General features: G+C 50.8%; 6 protein-coding genes across 6 annotated transcripts; 4 read left to right on the top strand and 2 right to left on the bottom strand.

The window, feature by feature from the left end:
• Positions 1 to 299: 299 nt before the first annotated feature.
• BO82DRAFT_359442 (uncharacterized protein) lies at positions 300 to 2,011 on the bottom strand. The gene is made up of 2 exons (XM_025636580.1): positions 1,186 to 2,011; positions 300 to 1,131 (listed from the first exon to the last, which is right to left on the bottom strand). Exons 1-2 carry the CDS (start codon positions 1,864 to 1,866, stop codon positions 511 to 513), a joined length of 1,302 nt encoding a protein of 433 aa, XP_025486269.1. The 5' UTR covers positions 1,867 to 2,011; the 3' UTR covers positions 300 to 510.
• Positions 2,012 to 2,318: 307 nt separating this feature from the next.
• BO82DRAFT_359440 (translation initiation factor eIF2B subunit gamma) lies at positions 2,319 to 4,575 on the top strand. Its single transcript, XM_025636579.1, has 3 exons — positions 2,319 to 2,668; positions 2,723 to 2,837; positions 2,908 to 4,575. Exons 1-3 carry the CDS (start codon positions 2,606 to 2,608, stop codon positions 4,407 to 4,409), a joined length of 1,680 nt encoding a protein of 559 aa, XP_025486268.1. The 5' UTR covers positions 2,319 to 2,605; the 3' UTR covers positions 4,410 to 4,575.
• A 258-nt stretch (positions 4,576 to 4,833) lies between these two features.
• BO82DRAFT_396375 (uncharacterized protein) lies at positions 4,834 to 7,248 on the bottom strand (the record flags this gene model as incomplete). Its single annotated transcript, XM_025638836.1, has 2 exons — positions 6,102 to 7,248; positions 4,834 to 6,069 (listed from the first exon to the last, which is right to left on the bottom strand). The coding sequence occupies exons 1-2, from the start codon at positions 6,831 to 6,833 to the stop codon at positions 4,834 to 4,836; spliced, it is 1,968 nt and encodes a 655-aa protein (XP_025486267.1). The 5' UTR covers positions 6,834 to 7,248.
• Positions 7,249 to 8,977: 1,729 nt separating this feature from the next.
• Positions 8,978 to 9,612, top strand: BO82DRAFT_217040 (uncharacterized protein). The gene is made up of 2 exons (XM_025630744.1): positions 8,978 to 9,209; positions 9,315 to 9,612. Exons 1-2 carry the CDS (start codon positions 9,044 to 9,046, stop codon positions 9,413 to 9,415), a joined length of 267 nt encoding a protein of 88 aa, XP_025486266.1. The 5' UTR covers positions 8,978 to 9,043; the 3' UTR covers positions 9,416 to 9,612.
• Positions 9,613 to 13,322: 3,710 nt separating this feature from the next.
• Positions 13,323 to 14,221, top strand: BO82DRAFT_359438 (uncharacterized protein). Its single transcript, XM_025636578.1, has one exon. The coding sequence runs from the start codon at positions 13,551 to 13,553 to the stop codon at positions 13,794 to 13,796; it is 246 nt and encodes an 81-aa protein (XP_025486265.1). The 5' UTR covers positions 13,323 to 13,550; the 3' UTR covers positions 13,797 to 14,221.
• A 5,018-nt stretch (positions 14,222 to 19,239) lies between these two features.
• Positions 19,240 to 21,746, top strand: BO82DRAFT_216986 (uncharacterized protein). The gene is made up of 2 exons (XM_025630743.1): positions 19,240 to 21,222; positions 21,274 to 21,746. Exons 1-2 carry the CDS (start codon positions 19,347 to 19,349, stop codon positions 21,690 to 21,692), a joined length of 2,295 nt encoding a protein of 764 aa, XP_025486264.1. The 5' UTR covers positions 19,240 to 19,346; the 3' UTR covers positions 21,693 to 21,746.
• The last annotated feature ends 2,177 nt before the right edge of the window (positions 21,747 to 23,923 follow it).

Here is a 23,923-nt window from a genome sequence, read left to right as displayed (position 1 = left end):
TTGAACACAACGCGGAGTCGCTACAGAAAGTAAATCGGGGAGTCCATCGAACAGACACCTGCAGCAAAAGCAGGGGAGGTTCGAGAAGATTGTATCGGGGGTGGTTTCAGGGCTGACCGTTTGGCTCTCTGCGTCAAGTGAGAGGGAGTTCGGTCCAGCCCAAGGCCGCGGACGACGTGAAGGAGGCTGGGTCAGGTGATATCCGCATCGGGTTAGCGTCGATTGAGGGTTTCCTCTATGATGTCTGTTTCAATGACCGGGCACGTTGATTCGAGCTACAAAAATGAACCGTTGCAAGAGCATAAGAGCATAGCATTGATTATGCTGTACTGTATATATTCACATGAAAGCGACTGGCAGAAAGAATTCGCACATCATCATGGCCGGGGAATCAAACGAAAATGCAGAGAATCGTCAAAGTAAGGGAATTTGGCGGGTAAAGCTATAGACATACGAAGTGTCCATGACACTTCGGTTGCTCCAGTGAAACTGGCCGAGCCCGAAAACTCCCTAATCAAAACCAGATACTCGTCGTCGCCAATCGTCGCCAACCCGGAGCGCATCGACCACATCGATGCGCTTCCCGAGCCCGGTGGTGCCCTCCTTCTGCCACCATTTCTCGCCTTTATCCGCCAAAGCCGACTCGTCATCGCTATCGATCAGACCGCCGCGGCCACCTTCGTCTCCAACCACGACAACCACCTGTCTAACCCAGCCGGAAATGTGATGGACCGCCTCCCCGTCTTTTCCAGCCAAAGACTCTTGAACATACACAATATCCGGGGAAATGTGTCGCACAAGATGCACGAAGCCAGTGGCAGTGCTAAAGGGCATGATTGCGTTTGGTTTCTCAACAAGAGCCTGAGCTTGTGTGTACAGGGTGCGAAATAACGGGGAGGTGCCCTCGTGCTCGTCCGTCGCACGAGACTCGCCCGACAGTTCACGGCCAGGTACCTCACCCGGCGATGTTGCTTCCTCGGGAGCAATATTGGAATAGGAAGAGGTGACAGACAAGGTAGGTGGAGAGGAGCCGCCTTGGCTCGGGGCATGCTTCAGGCCTGGCGCATAGATCATAATGAAAACACGGGTGGTGTCGAGATTGACATGTTCTGGAAGGTGGGAAAGGATTGACTACAAGTACATTAGCGCGACGAGCTCAGATCATGGTTGCACTGCAGAACATACCGCATGCTGCGACATAATCTCCTCAGGATCCACCCGAGGAGTTTCAGAGGACACCACAATCGCGATAGTCTTTCTCTTCTTGTCGGTGGGAGCAGGGCCAGTGACGGCTTCGCGGGTAGTTGGCGCAGCGCGAGCCGGCTGTTCTCTCTGGTTGGCTCTGGATTCTACTTCTTCCGACCACCTTGAGTGGTCTTCAAAGTCTCCTCTATCCTCCTCCCGGATCGATGTGAGAGCTCCGCCGACGAAGGCTCCGGCCGCGGCCATTCCCGCAGCGACTCGCTTGCTGGCGCCGTCAAGTATCTGCTGGGGGCTGGGTGTGCGACGCAAGGCTCCCTGCATGCGTGCCATCATGCTGGCATCTTCAGGATGGTCGCCGTGGACATCTGTTGCTGTTGAGCGAGCATACGTTCCCTCGTAGTGGCCGCCAGCATGATAAGCCTCACTACCAGGACCCGAGGCGGGGAAAGGTTCATCGTCGCGGCGGCGATCGCGATCATTTTCGTCATCGTCATCTTCGCTGCGTTCGCTCCAAATCCAAGCGGCAATGCCCACGGTCGCGATACCTACAGTCAGGGCAAGTGGCACCCAATAACCCAGGACGGTTCGTCTCCCCGAAGAGCTGAAACCCGCTCCGGCTCCGACCCGCCGACGGCGAGCATCCTGGGAATAAGGGAAAGACATCGGGATGGTTTTAAGTCAATGAGAAGAGACACGTAGACTCAGACAAGTTCCATTTAGCCGAGCATCACATCTCAAGCTGGAGGGAAGAAAGGGGCAGGCGCCAGGGTAGGCCGGTGTTGGAATGGGAAAGGGATTAAGAGTAAGAAGCCGCGCGCGGGCTGACCTCGGAGGGAGCAAGAAACATGTGGCTGGTGATGCTGGATTAACCGCGGGATGTTTTCAGCCAGTAACAGATAATGTTAACTACGGTAAGGTAAGCTACTCCGCCGGCGGGCGGATAACTTAGTGTGGAGGAGCAGTAGCAATCCGGGGCGCGAGGTTGACCAGAGATGCTGTCCTGAAGTTTGCGACATTTGTCTTGTTTGCAGCTACTGCAGCCCGACCCGCGATTGCTGAGTCAGTCGATGCTATCGGCGCATGCTGGTGGGATTTTGGTTAACAAACGACCCTGACTCAAAGACCAGACCCAGCAAGAAGCAGTCTGATGATCTCGAGCTCGTCGACCTCTGGAACCCTTTGAAACGCGGCCCAGACTACACATGCCCTAGAAGACTCAAGCTTCAACTATAAAAAACGCCTTCCTTGACGACGCCTGATACCCAAAACTACCTATCCCCTCCACCCCGCGTCAAACTTCCGTCGCAAAATTTGTATGGTTGACCGGCCGACTTTGTGAACCATACATCCTCTTCGAGTTCCCCGGACTTCTAAATCACAAAATTTTTGCATAGATCTCAGCATGCCGCACTCGGTTCCAGTGCCCAACACGGGCATTCAAGCCCTCATTCTCTGCGGGCCTGGTGTGAGTTCGATTAACTGAAACTAGGAAGCAAGCGTCTTACTGACCCCATTTTAGGTCAGTCTGAATACCTTCACCTCGAATGAGGACTCTCCCAAGGCTCTTGTCCCGATCGCCAACAGGCCAATGATCTACTACCCACTAGACTGGTGTTATCGCATGGGAATTACAAGTCAGTGACTGCCACCAATTGCGCTGGAATTGCGCCCAAACAGTCTAACAATGCCAATCGGATGTAATAGATATCACAATCGTCACTCCTTCTGATATCAAGCAGCCATTAGAAAGTGCCATGGGCACAAATCCATACTTGACTTCCCTTCCGTCCCCTTCGCCGTCGATCCTGTCGCCGCCCGACTTGACCATGACCACCGGAACTGCGGAATTGCTCCGCCTCCCCGAAGTCCAGTCATGCATCAAGTCCGACTTTCTGCTCCTTCCCTGTGACCTGATCTGCGATATTCCGGGAGAGTCTTTCATCGAAGCATGGATGGCACAAAGCGCGCTAGGGGGCTCCGATGGACCGAAGACCGTTGGGTTGGGAGGTGGCAGTCCTCGCGGTGGACTCGCTATGTTCTACCAGACCAAGGGCCAGGAAGAGAGCGTGAAGGGTGAGGCCACGGATTTCGTGGCTACCGTCCCCCTCGAGGAAAACGAAGCACCAGCTGTGTCTCACCCGCTGGACGGACCCGCTGCGCTGCGGTTCGGACTGTCAAAGCTGGCTCTCTCTATGCCGATGGACACATTGAAGGAGAACATGCAGGAGCAGAAGGGCTTGCTCATTCGGCACTCTCTGGTCAAGAAACACCCCCGGATTAAGCTACTTACCAGTTTCCGAGACGCAAACTGTTATCTTTTCCCGTACTGGGTGTCCCGGTTCTCGCGTCTCAACGAGCCATTCGAGAGTATCAGTGAAGACCTTGTGGGATGGTGGGCAAAGGCAGGGTGGCAGACGGGGCTGGGAGAGAAGCTTCACTTGCGCGAGATCCTCCAGCCAGAGAACAAAGGAGAGAGCGGAAGCCAGGATGGAGATTCGTTGGAGGATGAGATCGATCTGAACTCCATGATCTCTACGAAATCGGGGGCTGCAGTCGCTCGTGAAGGGGCCTTCTCCGATGACATCCAGTTCGCCTCCCGCGTTCAGAATCCCGATGCAGAGGATGCAGACAGCGCAGAGCCCCTGCATGTTCCTCCGATCCTGGCATACATGCACTCTTCCAAAGCGTCGGCGCCACTGGTTAGACGCGTGGACAGCTCTGCTCTGCTCCTGAGCGTATCTTTGAAGCTGGCCAAGCTGGAAGCAATCGAGGAGGTCGGCCGCGTGGCCGCCTCTCCTTTCGCCCACAACCAGAAGATCAACGGCACATCGAATGTGGCGCAGAGGTGCACCGTCACCAAGGCTGACTGCTTGATCGACATGAACACCACTATCAACGAGAAGTCGGTGGTCAAGGAGAGCGTCATTGGAGCCAACTGCGTGATCGGAGTTGGCGCAAGACTGACGAGGTGTCTGGTCATGGATGGAGCCGTCGTCGGAGAACGTGCTCAACTGTCCGGCTGTATCATTGGCCGTAGAAGCAAGATCGGACGCGAGTGCGTTCTCAAGGACTGCGAGGTTCAGGACGGCAACGTGGTTGAAGATGACACTGAAGCGAAGAACGAGAAGTTCATGGTCTTCGAAGGTCTAGATGACGATGAGGATATGGATGGAGGGGACTATGAGGATGATCAGGATGACTTTTAGGTGAAACGCGCTTTGGCAGAAAGCGATAAAAGAGCAATAGAAATACTAATGATGTGATGACACTTTGGATGTCTGACGAGAAGATTTATTTGTTTTTAGAACTATGAAGTCAGATGTCTCTCAGATATGAGGAAAAGAAAACAAGCAAACAAACTGAAACTCAAAGGGCTACATCTTTTCTGCCTGATTGTAAAAACGATTCAATCCTGACGAAAGAGAAGAACCAGAGCCAGAACCGCCTCCTAATCTGAGCTGATGTAGTGGATGTGAATGAAGCGAAGTATACACAAAAAGTGCCACCAAACAAAGCGACTGAGGTAGTGTAGTATGTGGAAGGTGCGGTTGCGGTGCAGTACTTCGCCGCCTCCACAGACGGTGTCAGACAAACCAACCATCAACCAACCAACTTACCAACCCCCAAACTTCACTGCATCATCTCCCAATCCTCGTCACCAACTCCCCCCTCCCAACCCTCGGATTCTTTGTTATAGCCGCATGCAAAAGGGCTGCTGAAGAATGGATGCTCGCCGGATTCCTCCCTCTGCCGCTTATCCTCTTCGTCAGTCAGATAGCACTGGAACATCCACTCCAACTCCTTCGGTTCGTCGCTAGTTCCCTTCTGTTCATCCAAATCCATCTTGTCGCCATCCGCAACCATGGTTCCATTCCCCTGCTGCTGCTGATCGCCAAATCCCGAAAGACTGAAGCCGTCAACCGCAGCATCGGCCGTTCCTCCCAGACACACGTTCCGAAGACGAGCATCGGCACGAGGGTGGACAGCACCGCCGCCTCTACCCAAGCTCCTGGTTGAAATAGGCGAGCACGGCACAATAGTCGTGTCATCCAGGAATCTCACAAATCGAGGACGCTTAGGCTCCGGCCCTGCCTTGGGTTCGGCTGCGGGCTTAGAGTCGACGACGGCCTTCATCCGGGGGTTCGGATTCGCACTGGCAGCATTATTAGGACGATTGTTCCCATTGGGATTACCATCAACAGGCAAAGTGGACAAAACTGGGTATAGTTCCCGCACCGGACGTTTTCCGCGTCTGATCTCTCCGCTACGTCTCTGCTGCATCATCACGGTGGGAGACGACATGAGGTTTGTCTGCGGGTCGTTTGTGTCCTCTGGTACCGCTTCTGGGGCGTCGGGGCCGGTCGACGGAGTGGCATAGGATGCGAAGTCCAGGTCCTGCCAGTAGCTGTTCGTGTCGGCGGGCTGTTTCAGCCAGGAGCGCCGGGTCACAGGGAGCGCGGGTGGACCCATGAGCCCTCCAGTTTGGGGACGAGGACGAGTCCCGTTGAGCGCCGGGGTCGACTGGGGAGTGTTGGGCGGGCGTCTCATGCGAGCGGGTGGGATCGCAGGTCTGGGCCTAAAGACGTTGAGGCGGGCAGAAGCTGGGTTGAAGAAGGGATCATCGCGACTCTGTGCGAGGTTTCTGTGGCCAGTCACGATGTCGGGGGAGTCCGGGTCTTGGGAAACCTCATGTGTGGAACTCTGGGGAGACTCACTGAACCCCGCGCTCTGAGGAGCATTCTGGATCGCTGGGGTGATGCCAAAGGGGATATTTGGATCTGTGTATGAGATTATGGCAGGCAGCTGCTGAACGGTCCCATAGTTGAGTATCGGCATCGGCACATATGGACTTGGTGGATCATCGCTCTGTGTATGTGTATGTGTGTCAGCAAACGTACCGACCCCTGGACCACTGCCTTTCTTGGACGACTCGCAAAGCTGACCTCGACAAATGCTGGCGCAGGAACCGTGCCAAAATGCTCCAGAAGTGTTCCCAGTGCCGATTCTCCAATCCCTAATGTCTGATACTGAGGTCCTAACACCAATCTTGCCGAGCCTGTAGCCTCGTTCTCGACCACGATCGGGGGACAGGACTGCACCTCTGCCACACTTAAAATAGGCGGATGGGCAGCGACGTTCTGAGGCTCCGTGTTCAACGTTGAGTGACTGGAGGCGGAAGAGGAATTCATTGTGACGGCTTCCTGAGAGGTGCTTGCAGCAGGCCTGGCGACAGCAGCAGTGTCGACAACACTCTGCCCCGATGACACTAACACCGCCTGGTAGTACGCCTCTTCCTCCTGCTGATCCTCGAGGCTTCTTGGTCGGAGGTATCCCGGCTGCATCCAGCGACCATGATCCCCCCTGGCGTAAAAGCGTGTCACGCTGTCAGCGAAACCTGGGTCATGACGGGACATGCCAAGGATGGATTCCATCGATTGGATAGTAAAGAGCATTCTCTGCTCTAGGAAGGTGTGCTTGATTGGGGGGTCACGACAAATCAGACAGGGACTTGCAATCGTCACGTTTCTAGCAGGTAGTTCCTGGTGATTTGGCATCTGGTGATGGGAACAGCGCTCTCTGAGGGCCCAGATATGGGTGCAGGAGTAGATGTGTATCTCCATGCGACACATCCTGACGGTTGATATCCTGCGGATTGGTTGGACCTCGGTGTTGGCGTGTGTCTTTAACACGTCCAGATGGACTCCAGTCAAGCTCTTGCCGGTGGGGAATCACAGTGTAGCGGATGACTTGGTAGAGCGACACGGCGTGTTGTGAGGTTGTGAGTTCATTCTCTCAGCGCCGCAAGCGGGTCCTCTTCTTGGGATCGTGGATGCGCATAAAGCAGGCTGGTGTTTGGGATCGTGTGCGCGCGTAAAATTAGCCTAATTTATGCGCATATCCTGGGGGGTGAGGTGATATAGCCCTAGTGCAGGTGCAGAGAACTGGACTTTGATCTTGACAAAAGAGTGAATGGCGCTCAGCAGCAGTAGTAGCAATATAAAGAGACCGCATATTGTGACTTGTGATTTGCAGATGAGTTTGGCGGATCTAGTATGTATGTAGTAGGCTATCTCTTTATCAAGCGGTTAACAAGGTTGCATATCCCAAACTGTATGAAGTTGATGCTGTACATGATGTAGGTTATAGCTCGACAAGCTAAGTGTAAGTCACTGAGCAGAGCTAGAAGCTCTAGATCCTTGAACACATGCCCAAGGATTCTCTGATACTACTTATACTTCTCCTGGTCTGGATAGCCATTGTTGATGATTATTTCTTGTTCATATACAACACTACACCTATGCATGAGGACCTCTTGCTTGCAACTTTGATCTGTATAGCCAAGCCTTTGAGATATCTCATGCCACAACATCTTAAAGTATGCTCTGTATATGATGTGCCAAGGTAATCTACAGATACATTATACACATCATGATGCTGTATCTAGTATGTAAGCACAAAAGAGCATAATTTACTAGAGGTGTAGATTGGTATGCAGTATCTCTTACTCCAAGAACCCAACACGACTATCACGTACAGCAGAGAATAGCTTACGAGAGGGCAGATCTATGTACAGTACCCTATGCTCTGAGATTTTGAAAGCCATGCAGCCTGAATTTCTACAACTATTACTAACAGTGGAGCATGGCTTCCTAGAGATGCAGGACAAAGTATAGTACCTTGTAACTACGTATCTCATACGTCGGGTTAACTCAATGCCTGTCAGCCTGAAGATCCATCGCCTTCGAACCATTAGAAACAGCAAGTGCAAAATCCTAGAGGTACAGATTGATGTCCATTTGTACTTTAGGATACTGCATGCCTGGCAGTTTGAGAGCCAATCCTCTTACAGCTATTATCTCGAACTATTCAACCACCGTCATAGTTATAACCACGTAGAATCCATCGAAGAATCCACCGATCTCGTCGAATATGTTTATGTCAGATTTAAAGCCTAGAGCCTCAGCATGGAACTTGTGCATGGAATTTGGAGCATAGAATTCACAGCATAACCCAAGACCAACTCATAAGCATCCATCCCTCCGTGCCCTAAGTTTGAACAACACTCCTCCCGCCAATTCACCACGTTAGAGAGTTTAGGTTAAGTTAACGGAAGGGCCAAAGAAAAACCGGGTACCCACCGGCGCACACCCGTGTCTGTTGCAGCTCCACTAATTATGCTTCTTGTTTCGCGGGCTGTTCGATTTCATCTTTGTTTGGGGCAATTCCGCAGCATGACAAAGAAGGAGATTAAGGATTCCAGCCTGGGATTGTGGGATGCATACGTATGTGCCGGAGGATATGATGGCAGTCCGAGATTGAGGAAGAAGATCTGGTTTTGTTTGTACAGTTGATGACGAGAGTGATGGTGATGATGATGATGATGATGATGATGATGATGATATCAAGAAGATCTACGCTCCTTCCGGACCGGTTCAATGGCATGATACTTACTCATGAAAGTTATGTCAATGTTCCCGTCTTTATCGTCACTTGCTTCTTGGGTGATTAAATTGGAACTATGGTTTGATTAGGTTGCTGCTCATGCTTCTGCTTCTGCTTCTGTTTCTCTTGTGGACCCCGCAAGTGAAGTGGGTCAAAACCGGGCGGTTCATGTCTGAGATGTTGTCTGCCGTCTTTCAGTTCTTACAGATTGTTTCAATTTCAATAAGAGAAATTTCGGCTGTATGTTTCTCCGAATCTTCGGGCAGGAAATGTTGGGGAGATGTGGCTCTCTCCCTCATTCTCTTGCTTTGAAACACTTACGTAGGAACATACGAAAATTGACTCGGCGGACAGCCAGCAGGAGCAGATAAGCCAGCGAATTACTACGCAACAACACATGCAAAGCCCGATTCCGGGAGAGAGTTGGCGCCTGTCAGGTTTTACTCTCTCTCTCTCTCTCTCTCTCTCTCTCTCTCTCTCTCTTGCCTCGGGATTTCTGAGGAGATTCCAATATCGATCGAAATATCCAGTAACAACGTCTGTCGCATACATGACTCGGAACAGTTGAGTGCCTCTCTCAGGCTGGCGCAAAAAAAAAAAAAAGAAAAAAAGAAAAAAAAAGGTACAGTACGTGTGAGAGACTTTAAAACTAACCATACAGATCACAGAAGCTACAATTCTTTTTTATTTCCCTCTGCCCATGGGAGATGAAGATTTGATCGCCGTCGGCATCTTAAAACCGAGTAAGAAGGTCGGGTCAGCAGCCTAGCGGAAATGAATCCTTACGCGAACAAGTCAGCGACAACCCCGCTTGGTGGTTTTCCGATTGCAGCGACATGCAGATGGCGCTAGTGTGAGAGTGGATGACAGTCTGTTTCTACTTCCAACACAGGCAAGTACTTGTACTTTCTTACTGTACTTTGTTGTTCGAGGGGGATGGGATTGAACTAATTACAATGCTTGATGGACTTTTCATCAGACTTCTAGTTTGATTGCGAGCTGCGTTGATTGGGGGGTTTTGAAGCGGTTGTCATCTCGCTCTGCTACTGTCACTGACAGAGATGATCTAGTATGAAATAAATGCACACCTATACTGTCTATTCTCCGGTCGCTCGGTAAACTCCAGAGTCAGATATCAGACAAGTGACGGAACTTAGGTCAGATGACGGTCTGGAGGCGCGATGTGGTATGTACTACGACCCTATCAGGCTGGAGGGCAGTACTCCGGGGAGGGAAGGAGGGTATAGTATTCATAGTTAGGCAAGCTTATGGTGGCCATGTATACACAACCTCCCCTGTTTCTCCAAATCCAAACGAGAAAAAGTACCATAGTTTGTTCGTCATATTAGACGACGACCAGGGGTGAAGTCTGCATCCTGGTGTGGTTCTTTTTACCTCCCAAAACAATCACAGCGTGTTGGCCGCTAGGCTAATGTCTGAGGAGATCAGAGGGGAAATACCGTCTCCGTAGTCACTAAGCAATTAAGGCGTTTCAGGTATATCTCCGTGATGAGTAGGGCACACTGCTGCGGAGTATTTGTTGGGCTGTTTGCAGCAGCAGCAGCAGCAGCAGCAGCAGCAGCAATAATATACTCGGTATGCATAGTGATGTGTCCCTGCCTAGTCTTGGGCTTGTTCTGGACCTTTTACTCCTTTTACTCCGTAATTTCACACATATGGTCTACTGGAGAGGGGAAAAGAGAGATATCTTAATCTCGACTGCATGGATACTGGCTGGGATTTTTATCTCCGTGCGGCCAATCAGACTGCCAGATAGTGGATGGAGGTTGCCCCTCCCTGCAGGTTGATTGTCGTTTCAATCTATTTGTTTATCTGAGCACGTTGAGACTAAACTTCCTGCAGTACAGGGACGAAAAAGCCTCCCCCATCCCCCCTCCGCCCTCGGGAACAGGGTAGGGAAGTTTGCCACGAGTGGAGAAAGTAGCTCGCGGGTTGTGATTTTTCAGGGTTCATGACTCTTGGTGAGATGATGATGAGATCAAATGGCTTGGCTGGCGAGCGTTGGCGCGGGGACGTCCTGCATTCATGGTTCAGCTGGCTATAGGTATACTAAAGCTTGAGTGACGGGATGCGATAGATAGCTGATAGCACAAAGGTAGATAGGTGGTGGCGATAAGAAGGATCTATCCGTGTGTGTAGGATATGTTGCCGACCGGTGCTTTGCGAGTATACTCTGTACTGACTGGAAAAGAGAGACTTCTGGTAATGGTAGCAAAGGATATTGAGATGTTTTGCCCCTTTTCGCAGGCAGGTCTACTCGAACATATCATTGAAGAAACTCTGACCCAGTGAAAAGAAATGCTTACCAGGCAGCTCTTGGGAAGCAATACATCAACTAAGCTGAGCATCACACATTGTAGCGATTGAATATGATGGACAACAGCCACAGGAGTACTCCGACGCATCAAGCAAATCGAACCCATGCAGTCAGTCAGCTTCGAATAAGTAATTGCCCGCAGCAGCTGCGACACCAGAATCTTGCCGTACACAACCACCCATGTCCCCGCCCTGAATTTCGAACCATTAGCCAGCCAATGACTCCGGCGGGCATATCGAAGCAATCAATTGTTCCCTGTCACCCGCGCCACCAGCAACCAATCGATAAACCTGGAGGATGTAACCCCCCTCATTCCAGGACAATTGATTCGAATTCTTCGCTAGCTCGTTCACAAAATCCGGGGTCAATTTAGCCGGTCCAGGCCCCTGACCCCGGCGATAGTGACTTGACCTTTTTTTTTTCCACTCTTTTGCTTTTCGGTGGAATATTATGAGGGGACTGTATGTATTGTACGCCCGGGGTCTCTTACTCCATCTTCCTATCATCGGATGGTCTAACGGTTAAAGGCCTCCTGGAAAGCCTTAGAGTGCTTGTTGTTTCTGCAATGATAGAATGAGCTTGTTGATCGGCTGCCAACGTGTATTGTAAAGGCGGTGGGTTTGAATCCTGTGCTGATCAGGTCCTTTAGAGCTTTGTATAAAAAAGCACCTCTACAAGACCTTAGGCACCTGTTTAGGAACGGAGGCGCAACATAGTGGTTATACTGTGTAGAAGTTTATATATATTAAAGCGGGGCCTTGTATAGACAGCGATGACGGTGGAGGTTTTTTTTTTTCGCAACTACGGACCTCGGGCTAGCCCCGGAGAGACTGTGGCTTTAAGAAGGCGAGAGCAACCGGCCTTAGCTTCAACTGTAGACGTAAGGGAGGGGAATGAAGTTACGGGTTGTATACTAATGTGCCACGAGGATGTTGGTTGTCAACGATTTGAGGTTTCAGAGGAGAGGTGCTGGGACGTGTTTAATATGATTCTTCTTGGTTGTTGAACTAGCTACGTTCCCGCATGTAAACAAGATGAGAAGGCCTTTGGAATCACGTGGCCGGATTACTTCGCAACGCTGACATTGGTCAACGTGGCCCGGTTGAGGCTAGGGGGGTCTTTTGTATAACAGGAATTGGCCCGTATACTTGTAATTAGTTATAACGGGGATAGAAGTCCAAGGGTTCGCCACCGTTGGTGGAACTACCGTCAAACATTTGTTAACTGGCCTACAAGGCTACTGTGACCTGCCGCCACTCGGCCATCTGGCTGGCATTTGTGTGCATGAAATAACTAATTGATCAGTCAATCATGAGCATGGATCTGTTCCTGGATTATAACTCGTACTCGGGGGATATGACAGACAAACAAGACGTCATTTCCCACATGCCATGTGAGATTTCCATTTCCATGGGGGGATTTAGATTTCGATCGTCCCCGGATTCCGCGGTCAATGCTGGTTATCTTGCCTTGGCTTGCTGGCCTGACTTTTCAGGCGACCGATTTACTAAGTACAGTACTGCATCCGCGGTCGCGGTTCAAGCCGATGATTTCTTATTTACTGGATGGTGATTTGCGGATTTTGATCGTGTTTGAGGCGAATGAAGTGACCGGAAATGCCCAAGCAAGGCGCAGAGCTCTATGACGGAATTGTGAGTACCTACCTACCATACTGCGAGTAGGAGTATGTGCCGAACCCGCGGGGTGAAAACCGCAAATCGCCGTTGAGCATTTGCCGTTGTGCTCGGGGATCATATCATAATTATCTCATTGCTCTGATTGCCGGGCTATAGGATTGCCAGGATTTGTCGGCTTTTTCGAAGTATCATGGACGCAGTAGAGACAGGGAATGACTGATCGCTGAAATGTCAGATTTCCAGTGCGCAGTTTTGATGATGATGATGGTGTGGTTCAATCTGCTCGATTCTTAGACAGATGACTGTTTGCTTCCTTGGAGATTGAACTTTTGGAGTGGAACTGTGGTTTTGTCCATCGGATAGCTTATCGAAAATGTGCTCATTGTACTGCGTACAGTATGATGTCAATGTTGTTTGTGCATAGTGCATAAGTCATCGAACACGAGTAGAGCATGTCTTGTATGAGTACGGGTGCAACGTTTATTTGATTCTCTGCTCCTAGTCTCTGCCAAGTTGCTCCGGCAGCTCGCTTCAGTGGTGGCAGTAATGTGAATGCCTAGATAACGTATCGGTTAGACGAGCGGAAAGTGGTTTTTCTGGTTCCTTCCCTTGCTCCACTTCCAAGCTGTCTACCGAGGAATGGCCTGGTGGGATACCAGCAAGATGGTCTACCGGGCTCGGTGGGGTGTTCGGTCCGAGTATACGGGGTCCTCCTGCGTACTCATACTCGGCAAGGGGGAAGGGGGCCCTAAGTTGGAGGAATTAAGGGGTTTGAGGGAGATGTACTGTTCACAGTATGAGTATGAGTATGATAAGAGATTAGATGGAAGGGAGGGTCCATAGCATCTAGTTGTCATTGCGCAATTACTCGGTAGAAGTTGGCAGTACTGGTCATAGGCTTCGATTGCATGGATAGCCGTCTTGTCTAGATGGAATTGTTTGCCCTTTGTGGTCCAGTATGGATAGAGACGGGCACCGTGGAGGTGGGGAGGGAGATTGAGACACAAGACGTGAAACTTGATGGCAGTGCTGCCCGCTGCCCACTGCCCACTGTTCACAGCCACGGTCCGGTTCAATCTACCTTTGTGGACCATGTGCCCGCCGCGGTTTTCCTAGCAGGCTGGGGAGGTGTGGCTAGCTACGGAGTAGCTGTCTTGTCAAAGAAAAGATGTTGATGGCGATAACTATGGCGACGTTGCTCTTGTCGATCACGCGGGAACTCCTTACAGGGGATCTGCAGTGGCACTAACCACATGAGAGTCTGTGAGCGCGAGAGGGCGAGAGAGAAAGACCACCAAAAGGAGGGGTGGGCAGATGAATTATCCACATCATTGTGGATTGTGTGGGAGATTCACGATTCACGGTACTGTACCAACGATCCGGGTTTCAGTTTAAGATGAAAGCCTTCGGTTACCCATCTGCGAAATTACTTGGTAATTCAATCAAACGTGGTAGGCGCGTTGGCAGCCTGAGATGAGCAATGAGAGTTGAGCTCGTCGTGAGCTTTGAGTCTTGAGGACACGAACCCGCGGGTTGAACCCATCCCAAGTGGGGCCCCTTCGACAATCTCCGCTCCCAAGCCAAACCGCAACAACACCAACACCCTGTCTCCCCCGTCCGTCCCGCTTGATCCTCAGGTAAACAATGTACCGAGTACTGTACGGAATATACGGAGTACACATTTCTGTACTTATCTCGGTCGGCCTGGCAGACTGGCACGTCCTGGGCTGAACCGATCTTCCGAACGCCCCATGACCACGACAAGTGGGAGAAACTTGACGGATCAGATAGTAAGCTTTGGGCTCACCGACAGTGAGCAGCACAACCAGAACCTCAGAATATAGTTCTGGTCGACCAGGCTATTGAATCTATCTCCTTCTCTTTACGAGCCCCTTCTCGCTTCTTATCGTCTGATAGATACCCCTTTACTCCAATATACGAATGAGAACTTCCACAGTAGCAGTACTTAAGCGTAGTTTAGTTATCCCCATACAGCATCAGTAAGCGAGTCCTTCCCCGTCCAGCTATCCAGAGTCTCGGGTTCAGCCCCAAGAAGAATGTTGCCAAGCTTTGAAACATCCAAAGAGATTAACTTTGCGATCTGGAAGCTCGGATTGCCTGCCTAATTGCCTACCTGCCTATAGTAGACGATGGCCGAATATCCGCCACATACCTTAAACTCAGTTTTGCCTCAAGCGGCTCATCCTCGATCGTCTCTGACATGATCCGTTACGAAAGGCAAAACGTTGTTTCAAACCCTACAGTGGCCGAGAACTTTCCGAGGGAGGGCGTAAGAGAGAGAGAGAGAGAGAGAGAGAGAGAGAGGGTGAGAGAAAAAGAGTTGAATGGTGTGTGTGCGTGGCTACTGCAATGCACTGCGTCAATAGCCAAAATTCTAACTCTGAAAGATTAGCTTGTAGATTTTTCAGTCGGATTGACAACCAGTCCGGATCTTTCCATGCTTTTTTGTTTGTTGTAATGTAGCTCTACTTCCTTGGGTGCTTCTCTTGATTCTCCTTTCCCAATCCGTATTCTGCCCTACAGTTGGATGTGCCCGTTCGCTCGATGCTTTGCGTGGCTGGCTGTCATCAATTGGAAGTATAGAAGGGACTTATGTGATCTACCAATCCCGAAGAAGACGGTCAATATTCCAAATGCACCCCATAGATGCATTGCGAATCCAGCGTCTCTTACTCAGTGCTACGCGATTCCGTGATGCTGAAACGACTTGTTGTTCGGCTCACTTGAGAAGAGCTGACATCACCTACACTTTTGACGATAAAGCATGCGGAGGGAACTCGATAGGTATATCAGATATATGGTACAGAGCACCAACCTTACCACTTACCACAATTGAAGGAAGACTGGATCTTGAGGGTTCACAGTTTCATGGTACCAACTCGGGACATCCGATTCATTTCGTATTGCAAACGATTTAAGTTGGCGGTCCTCCCCAAAAGAGGAAACCAAGAACAGACCGACAACTACGACGGCAGATGGTTGAATCATAATGATCTGTTCCATGGTACACAAAGCTCCGTAGGATTCTGCGACACGGGAATTTGGCCGCAACCGGAGACGAAAAGAGAAGCAGGAGCCTAAATCTCATTTCATTCAGAGAAGGGGGGGCGACACGAAAACGCGGGTTATGCCCATTACTCTTCATCGTGGGTTACACGCTGGTGGAACAAATTGAACCACGGAACTAGTCGACGGGAGGATCCCACTGGTTGCTGGGGATTGGAATGACCTGACTCGATTTCATGGGAAATTCGAACTTGTCGTTATGGGAGTTTGGTACTCTCAGGGGAATTTGAGTTCAACTGCTTTTTGTTTTTTTTTTTTTTTTTTCCACTGTTTTTTGTTTTTTTTTTTTTTTTTTCCTCAGTGTGTGTTCTGTTCGTTTTCAAATGGGTTGTGTGCTTGGTGACTCGGAGAATTAACAGGTTCAGTTTTGATGGATAGTAGTACACAGATGGCAGCCATAAGATACTTGTCGTGTTTGGGAAGAACGAGACTACCACCAGTTGCATCATACTGAAGCATAAGGCGGGAAATCCGGGGTGATGTTGATGGTTGGTGAGGTGATGATCTTCTCGGTGAGATCATTGTACAGGAGAAACCCTTCCGGGATTCCTCCCCCATGAGGCTGCGTCGAGTTAAAACCCTTTCTGTTCCTTCTACAACCAAAACTATTTTTTGGCATGGTAAATAAAGATTACAAAGCTAGTTTCAGGGGGAAGATGCTCGGTAAGACCATCTAGTGCCGGCCATGCTAAAAAAGAATGTGTGGGAAGTGGTTCACTTGCAGGAAGTTCATTCAGCAAGAAACCCTGGACATTACTATCGGTCTGGTATAATAATGGCATTAATCTATTATTATCCACGAGGGAAGGCCCCTCTTATGCCCATCGGTGCAAGGCGGCAACAGTCCCGCGACCGAGGGAACTTTCCCCTTCGCGGTTGCCGACTAGCTACGTCCGGACGGTTTCTCCGAGCTTCCGTAGCATTTTTCTGGTTTTCTGGAAAAACCTGGGCAGGACTGCCAGGACTAGCAGTCATGGCGTGACGGCTAAGAATTTTAGTTGACGTGTGGCTGCAAATCAGCTTCCAATTTGCTCCGTTCCCATCGGACTATCCAGTTCGCTAGGAACGCATATGGTCCCAGTTATGGGCTCATGCACCTAGCACGTTCTGTTCAGTTCTTCTTCTTATACCGAGGAGGAGTTGCTGCTGCTGCTGCTGCTACTACTGTTGCCCCCCCCCAGACGGAGATGCAAATCAGGGCAGTGAAAAGGAGGCGGCTCATCTCAGCCTGAGGCAGGACAAGTGATCAAACACGCTGACAGTATGCAATTCAAACTTCGCAAGCTCATTACTAAGAACGTACAAACACCTATCATCATCACCATCGTCACCATCATCACCATTACTCACCCACCCCTCTAGAAGTACGTAGAAGAGATCGATCTTACTTATCCCACTTATCATCTATCGATATCTACCACGGAACCAGGCACCGGCCGGCAGATTTACTTACGCCCCGTCCACCATCCACTCCTAGCCTCCCCAGGTAACCTTAGTTTCTTCGCCTTCGATTACTGTTTCTATCCATGGATGGGGTGGGTTGGCATTAGTATCTGTCCACATGAAGAGAGGGGTTTGCTGCTCTTGACCCGCTCACGTATCGAGGATGGGGAATAGTCGTATCGATAACAAGACTAGGTACGGAATACTTGCTTAGTCTACTGAGTAGGATAGCAAGGCAAAAGGGCAGAAAAAGGCAGAGCATGACTTACAGAGTACAGAGCGAGCAAGACTAGTCCCCAGTCTAGTACCTACTCCGTACTAACTAACCTCCATACTCTCTCCGTACCAGTTACCAGCTGATGGACCCGGGTTTACCGTTTTATGCCCTCTCCAGTCTACAGCCCCAAAGATGTCTTACCCCTATCGTCGGACGAGCGAATAATAATAGCTCGCTGGCTGATGCAGAAGGGAGAGGCCCAGGACCGACTCTCAGGAGAGTAATTCGAACTTTAATCTACCTACGGCTATCGGACTGCGAACGATTCACCGGGGCTGGGTGATACGATTGATTTATCTTCCCATCCACCAGAAAGAGGACCAGAGAGTGATACATGGTAGGTGTCAAGCTTGACAATCACTGCGTTTTCTCAACTACTGCTTCTCATGTATGACTGGCACCTGCAGTAAGAGTAATCTGGACGAAAAATATTATTCTTTGCGTCCTTCTTTTAAGGTTCTCCAAAGAGATTCTGTACTCTCTGTATGTACCATACTGTACAATGTATGTACATACACTTCATCGGTTTTGCCTCGTGGATTTTCTATCAGCAACCACCCACCCACCATCTTGTCCACTTATTTTTTCTTTTTTTTTATTCTCTTTTATTATGATTTTTGTATTCGAGTTCTACCTGGCTGGGAATCATTCTTTTACCTCTTACTTGAAGTGTATATGGGTGATAAAAACCACCAACAAAATAAAATCAGAACATTTGTGAATCAGACAAGCATAGAATAAATAAAAGATCATTGGAATTGGTCAGTGTTAGAGGGATTGGGAGTAAAGAAAGTGTGTGTGCCTGGCGTTCCGTTCTTCTCGCGGTGTCTGGAAAATCCCGTCCGTCAGTCTCCGCCCGCCTGTCAGTCGTCGGCCTCCCCTAAGAGTGAACGAGAGAGTAGAGAGACAGAGTGTGTGAGAGAAACAAGCAGCGCAGCGCAACTCCCATCCCATCCCATCCCATCCCCATCCCCATCCCCATCATTCCTCCCGTCCATTATCTCTCCTCTCACTCTCACACACACACACACACTCTCTCTCTCTCTCTCTCCCTCCCTAATTCCTTTTCCTCTTCCTCTCCCATCTTACCCTTCAGCCCTTTAGGCTCTCCTCTTCTCGTCTTTGTCTTCCTCCATCCGTTTTTTCGCCTACCCCATCTCTTTTTCCTCTCCCCTCCCTCCCTCCCCGTCCTCGCCCGCCGGCCCGTCTTCTGCTTGATTCAGAAGACAAGGTGCCTAGGACTTTCCTCCCTTCACTTCTCCCATTATCTGTTTTCTCCTCCTTCATCTTCTTTCGCCATCCTCGTCCTTATCTTTCAGATTTTCATTTTCAATCTGTGTACATGGCTCGACCGCTTTAGACAGCCTCTGCCATCTTGGAGCCTTGTGTTGCTTCCGTCGTACCTCCGTCGCCAACTCCTCCCTCTTCGATCGCCTGATCCGAGCCCTTCGTTTCCCTTTCTTCTTTTTTCCTCAACAGCATTCGTTCTGCATAACCGAAGCGCATTTTCTTTATTTGTTGTATCAGTATAATTCACTGGCATTTCTTCTAGAATAGGTACGCTCCCTTCGCTATTCCCCCTTCCCCTCTCCCACCCATCCACAACATCCTCCCCCCCCTGGTTGAGGAGGAAAGCACTATCGTGGCTAGAGAGCCATCGACCCTTGAAATTCAACCAATCTGTTAACCCGCTCGCTCTTGTGCAATGCTGACTGACAACTGTGTGTAGCACAGAGTCTCTCCTGTTGTCCCTTTCCCTATTTCTTACTCCTACCCTTGAATACTTCCTCGGATATATCTCGACGTTCGACTTGCCAAGTGTTGGAAGAATAATCTTGCCTCAAGGGACCAACATATTTGTGACGCTATCTGTCACGCGTCGGACCCTGTTTCGTTCTGAGTAGCGGAGGAGAACACCATGGCTGCGTTGGTACAGACAATTCCTCAGCAAAGTGGCACGGTTACTGTGCTCCAAACTCGACCATCATCTTCCTCGGGCGCGTTCGTACCTTCTTCGCCCCCCCCACAATCTCAAAATCCGCGGAACTCGACTATGTCCTGGAACCCCTACAATACACCGGGCAATTCAGCGACATACAGGGCAGGCCACCAGGCTGTGGCCCCCTACCAATTCAGCAGCACTCCCAACCTCTCCAATTCGACGAGCATGCACAATCGTCAGTCGGGTTCTCCTCACTTGAGACCTGAGCATCGTACCTCTTCTGCTCCTTCCGCACCCCAATTATCCGCAACTTCTGTCCACGGCGGACTCAACTCGCGTTTTTCCTATCACCCTGCAGCTGGTTCTGTATCCTCATCCTCCAACTCCTCTGTGCAGTCCTACATGTCGAAAGACGACTCCGCCATCCCATCCCGGCAGCTCCGTGCTGAGCCTCCTTTGCGTCCGTTGTCGACGGTCAACATCCCCTCCTCGAATTTCATGAACATATCTTCTCCCACCGTTGCTCGGCCCTCTCCCGATCGTTATCGACGCGGAAACCGGCGTCCTGACAGTGCCGCGGGACTTCCGTCTCCACAGCCACAAACGAACGCACCTGGGTCGGCACGGACTGCACCACCCACGATGGATGATAGCCTTCTCCAAACTGGCACACCCGGCACACCCGGCTCTCCAGGGTCAACCGGTTCTGTTTCCGACGGCGCTCGCCGCCCTGGTCACGTTCGAGCGCCCAGTGCAGACGACACTTCACGTGCGGACAAGCCTCAAACGGAACTGGCCAAGCGATACCGTCGCCGAAGCTGGGGCACTATTGATAACGCCGGTCTCATCAATATGCAACTTCACTTGCCTACATCATCGCCGATCCCATCGACAGGTGGCCAGGACTACTTCGACCAGAACCACCGGCCCCGATCGGCTCAATCCAATCGAGATGTTCAAGGAAGCATTCCGTCTGCACACTCCTCTACATCATCCGTGCGCGATGCAGGACACATCGAAAACGCAAACCCGTCAAGCCGAGGCCCCAGCAAACCAGAGGAAAACAAACGGACCAGCAAGCCCTCACCCCTTTCTCAGCCGGTTGACGTCGATTCGAAGCCCTCTTCTCCCAAACCCCCGCAGTCTACACCAAGTCCCACACCTGCAGCAGCTGCAAATCCTGCTACAGAACGACTTTCAGAGTTGGCGAAGAACGACCTGAAACGGACGGGTAAATCCAGATTGAGAAGGGCTTTCTCGTTTGGCAGTGCTTCGGAGCTCCGCAAGGCGTCGAACAAGAAGGAGGCCGTTGCTGCGGAAAGGGCTCGCCGGGAATTGCTACAGGAAGAGCTGGGCCCCGAGCAGGCAGCGATTGCTGAGCAGCAGGAGGCAAGTGGACTGGGCGAGAGCATTTATTCGTCTCACCACCAAGGCCGTATCTTCAACAGTTCCACCGACAATCTCTCCGTCTCTTCGACCGCGTCTTCCGCATCGATTATGCTTCGAAAGATGGGCAAAGGGATGAAACGATCGACGCGGTCTCTCGTCGGCTTGTTTCGCCCCAAGTCAATCATGAGCACATCGTCCACGGATGCTGTGATCACCGAGCCAATGGCGCCGCAACTGTCTGTGGTCAATATCGAAGCAGAGCGTAAAAGTGGAACTGTTAACGCGGACGCTCGCGATCTACCCCACGGGGGTACCGCGTTTCCTAAATTGGAGTTGATCGGATCAAGTGCCGCAGGTCATGATGATGGCGGTCTTGACAAGGGTCAGTCGCGCAAGAGCATTGCTGGAGGAGACAGAGAGCGAGCGGAAGTCCTGGCAGCAGTCCGGAAAGGCATTCTCAAAAGTAAGTAACTTGCTTCATTTGTTTGTTGGCATATCTAACAGTTGGCCGCAGAGACAAACTCGGATACCAACGTCCCTACAACTTCCACCAAGTCCTTTGAGAACTCTCAAGGAATCAACAACAGCGACTCGCCGCATTCCAGTGTTCCTAGCACACCGGAGGACCCGACGCGGTCTGGCAACCGCCGTTCCGACGCAATCAAGATTGCTGGTGAAGATGACTATCTCCCCGATAGCCGGTTCCTGGGACCCGAGGCCAAAAGCGCCCCTGTCACACCGCTTTCCAAGAGCCTTGTTTTCAGCCCCCGCATCCAGTTTCATGAGACGTGGCCCAGTGGGGAGTATGATCGACGGGGTGACATTGCCACTTGCAATCGCCTGACGCCCCTGCTCGCCCAGCAGATCAAGGAGGAGCTCAACAACTTCAAGATGGTACGTACTTGTTTCCCATGTTGGTCGCGACGAGGGTAACTAACTGTCTGGGATAGGAGATGGAAGTCCATGAAACGTCAAAAATCTATACCCACTTCCTCTGAGTCGCTGCATTTATGAAAGGCGTTTTAACTGCGTGTCTTGTCTTATTTAATCTCCTGAGGAGTGTTGGATCGATCTATGACGGCATGGTACCCCTTGGTATCTTGTAGACCTGTTTCCTTTCTTTCCCTAGAGGATGTTTTGGTTTTCGATCCGGGCTGATCTTCGATCTCGGTCGCGCACCCGAGACCTCCTATTCGACCTGTGCTCGACGGTTCAACCGACCATCTCTTCATGCGTTTGTTCTCTGCGTTCTGGGTGTTACGGCGAAAACCACTTCCAGGTCTTGGACTTCGTTTCGTGTCTTGTGTTCTTTTATCCACGCATGGAGATCTATGGAAAGCCTTTTCACGGCCAGTGAGGAATTGCGTGGGATCAATGGGAACCATCAAAGGCAATACTGCCCATGGCCCTTTCGGCTCCTTGGGCCTCGGACTTTGTTGCACCCTGATATCGGGCTCCGATCTCATCTACTCTGTCAGCGTCACGTTGTACGTGTGAGCCCAGTGACGTTTATGGTTTCCTGGACCTTTTCTCATCAACACTAATTCCGGACCCTCCCACTGAATGACCGGGGGGGGGGTCGGTCGATCGACCTTTGCATCCGAGCCAGTCCGTCAGTCATTATTTCAGTCATCTCTTTAATCATGCGGTTGTTGCTTTTGTTCTGGAAGCGTGGATATTGGGCAGCATCTCCTTTGCACACATTCACACATTGTCTCATAGTGTCATCCTCATCGTTTCTTCTTTTCTCGTCCTGCGTCTGCCATGGTGTTTGTTATGTGTGTGTGTACAGCGAAATCTTTTTCTCTTTTTTTTCTTTTCTAGAAGTGGTATACATCGAGTGATGTTGTGGACCGCTCTTCTCCTAGTGTTGACTGGTACTGGTGAAGCAATGCAATAGTTCGCCTGAGTTCACAGGATTCTGTTCATGCGTAGAGCTGTATGATCTATTGTACTCAATGGAGGGTGGCGGGTCAGTGTTTCTCCTGGCTCACCTCTATTTTTACCATTGGTCCTGCGACGGGAAAGGATTTAAGTAGAAGGAGTGAGAATTGTCGAGGGAAGAAAAAGAGCGGGCAAAAGAGGAAAACGTTATTAGGTAAGGGGGGGGGGGAGGATGTCGAGGGAGAGCGAGGGTTTGTTGTTGGGGTTGGGGGGGATGAAAGCAACCCCCACGCTTTCCTTTGAAATTTCAAATGCATCCTTCCTCTGGGGAAAACCCGATAATCGGCATCTTTCTTTCCCCGCTTCCACTGCACCCACCGACGCGCTCTCCGCAGTTCTCGGATCCGCAGCCACTACCACGCCCATGTCCGCACCCTGACGAGTGTCCGTTCGCTTAAATGCCTTTGATATTTGCCGAGCGTGGAGGTGACGACGATGGTGGTGGTGGTGATGGTGATGATGGTAGTAGTGGAGGCGTCGGGATACAAAGGTGGATCGGGATCGGTCCCGTGGTCACCACTGTCTGTCAGTCAGTCAGTCAGTCAGTCAATCAATCAGTCGGTCTGATTCGATCCCATTGTTTCTCGTCAGCTTTCTTCCAAGGGGGAAAGAAATTTTGCCTCCGGCGACACCCGCATCAGGTCCTTTCTTCTTATTGATTGACAGACGGACGGTCCAGCCCGCCGGGGCAAGACAGGACCATGGGCTGATGGTCGCATTGGGTTGGAAGCCGAATTTCTTTCCCGATTCTCGTTTCGGCCTGGTTGGGTGCGCGGGGGGCAGGGAAGATGGGGATGTGGTGTGCAATGTTGGTTAGTTGATTTGTTGAAGGTGCAGAGTACGAGTACGTAGGAGTTGGGGGGCTTGTTGGTGAAGATTCTGGCAGTGCTGCGTATGGGTTGAATCATTCAGCGTGTGTGTATCAAGTACAGTAGAAAGGAGGAAGGAATGCAAACAGTTGCAACGTCGGACGGCCACCCCCACGTTCTCTCCGCTTTTTCCCTTTCGGCTTCGTCTTTGCCTCTTTTCGTCTTCCCGTCTCCATACAACAACAACGGACAACCAACCTTGAACCACTGCTGCACCATCCACTACTACATCATCGTCATCATTATCCTTGACATGAGCAATTGTCGGAATCTCTTCGGTAACCCCCACGCCCAGTGTCTCCCCCCAGGGTCGATCCCGATTCGGTGTGCCATGTCTCCAGCCAGTCCCCC

This window comes from Aspergillus uvarum, assembly GCF_003184745.1.
Source record: "Aspergillus uvarum CBS 121591 unplaced genomic scaffold BO82scaffold_95, whole genome shotgun sequence".
Classification (NCBI taxonomy): Eukaryota; Fungi; Ascomycota; class Eurotiomycetes; order Eurotiales; family Aspergillaceae; genus Aspergillus; species Aspergillus uvarum.
This window is presented reverse-complemented; position numbering and strand designations above follow the sequence as displayed.

Coding starts and splice junctions, on each gene's coding strand:
- BO82DRAFT_359442 (XM_025636580.1), bottom strand. CDS start 1,866: ATGTCTTTCCCTTATTCCCAGGATGCTCGCCGTCGGCGGGTCGGAGCC. Junction 1,132..1,185: donor AGATTATGTCGCAGCATGCG/GTATGTTCTGCA, acceptor ATGTACTTGTAG/TCAATCCTTTCCCACCTTCC.
- BO82DRAFT_359440 (XM_025636579.1), top strand. CDS start 2,606: ATGCCGCACTCGGTTCCAGTGCCCAACACGGGCATTCAAGCCCTCATT. Junction 2,669..2,722: donor TCATTCTCTGCGGGCCTGGT/GTGAGTTCGATT, acceptor ACCCCATTTTAG/GTCAGTCTGAATACCTTCAC. Junction 2,838..2,907: donor TTATCGCATGGGAATTACAA/GTCAGTGACTGC, acceptor CGGATGTAATAG/ATATCACAATCGTCACTCCT.
- BO82DRAFT_217040 (XM_025630744.1), top strand. CDS start 9,044: ATGCAAAGCCCGATTCCGGGAGAGAGTTGGCGCCTGTCAGGTTTTACT. Junction 9,210..9,314: donor CGCATACATGACTCGGAACA/GTTGAGTGCCTC, acceptor TACAGATCACAG/AAGCTACAATTCTTTTTTAT.
- BO82DRAFT_359438 (XM_025636578.1), top strand. CDS start 13,551: ATGGAATTGTTTGCCCTTTGTGGTCCAGTATGGATAGAGACGGGCACC.
- BO82DRAFT_216986 (XM_025630743.1), top strand. CDS start 19,347: ATGGCTGCGTTGGTACAGACAATTCCTCAGCAAAGTGGCACGGTTACT. Junction 21,223..21,273: donor CCGGAAAGGCATTCTCAAAA/GTAAGTAACTTG, acceptor AGTTGGCCGCAG/AGACAAACTCGGATACCAAC.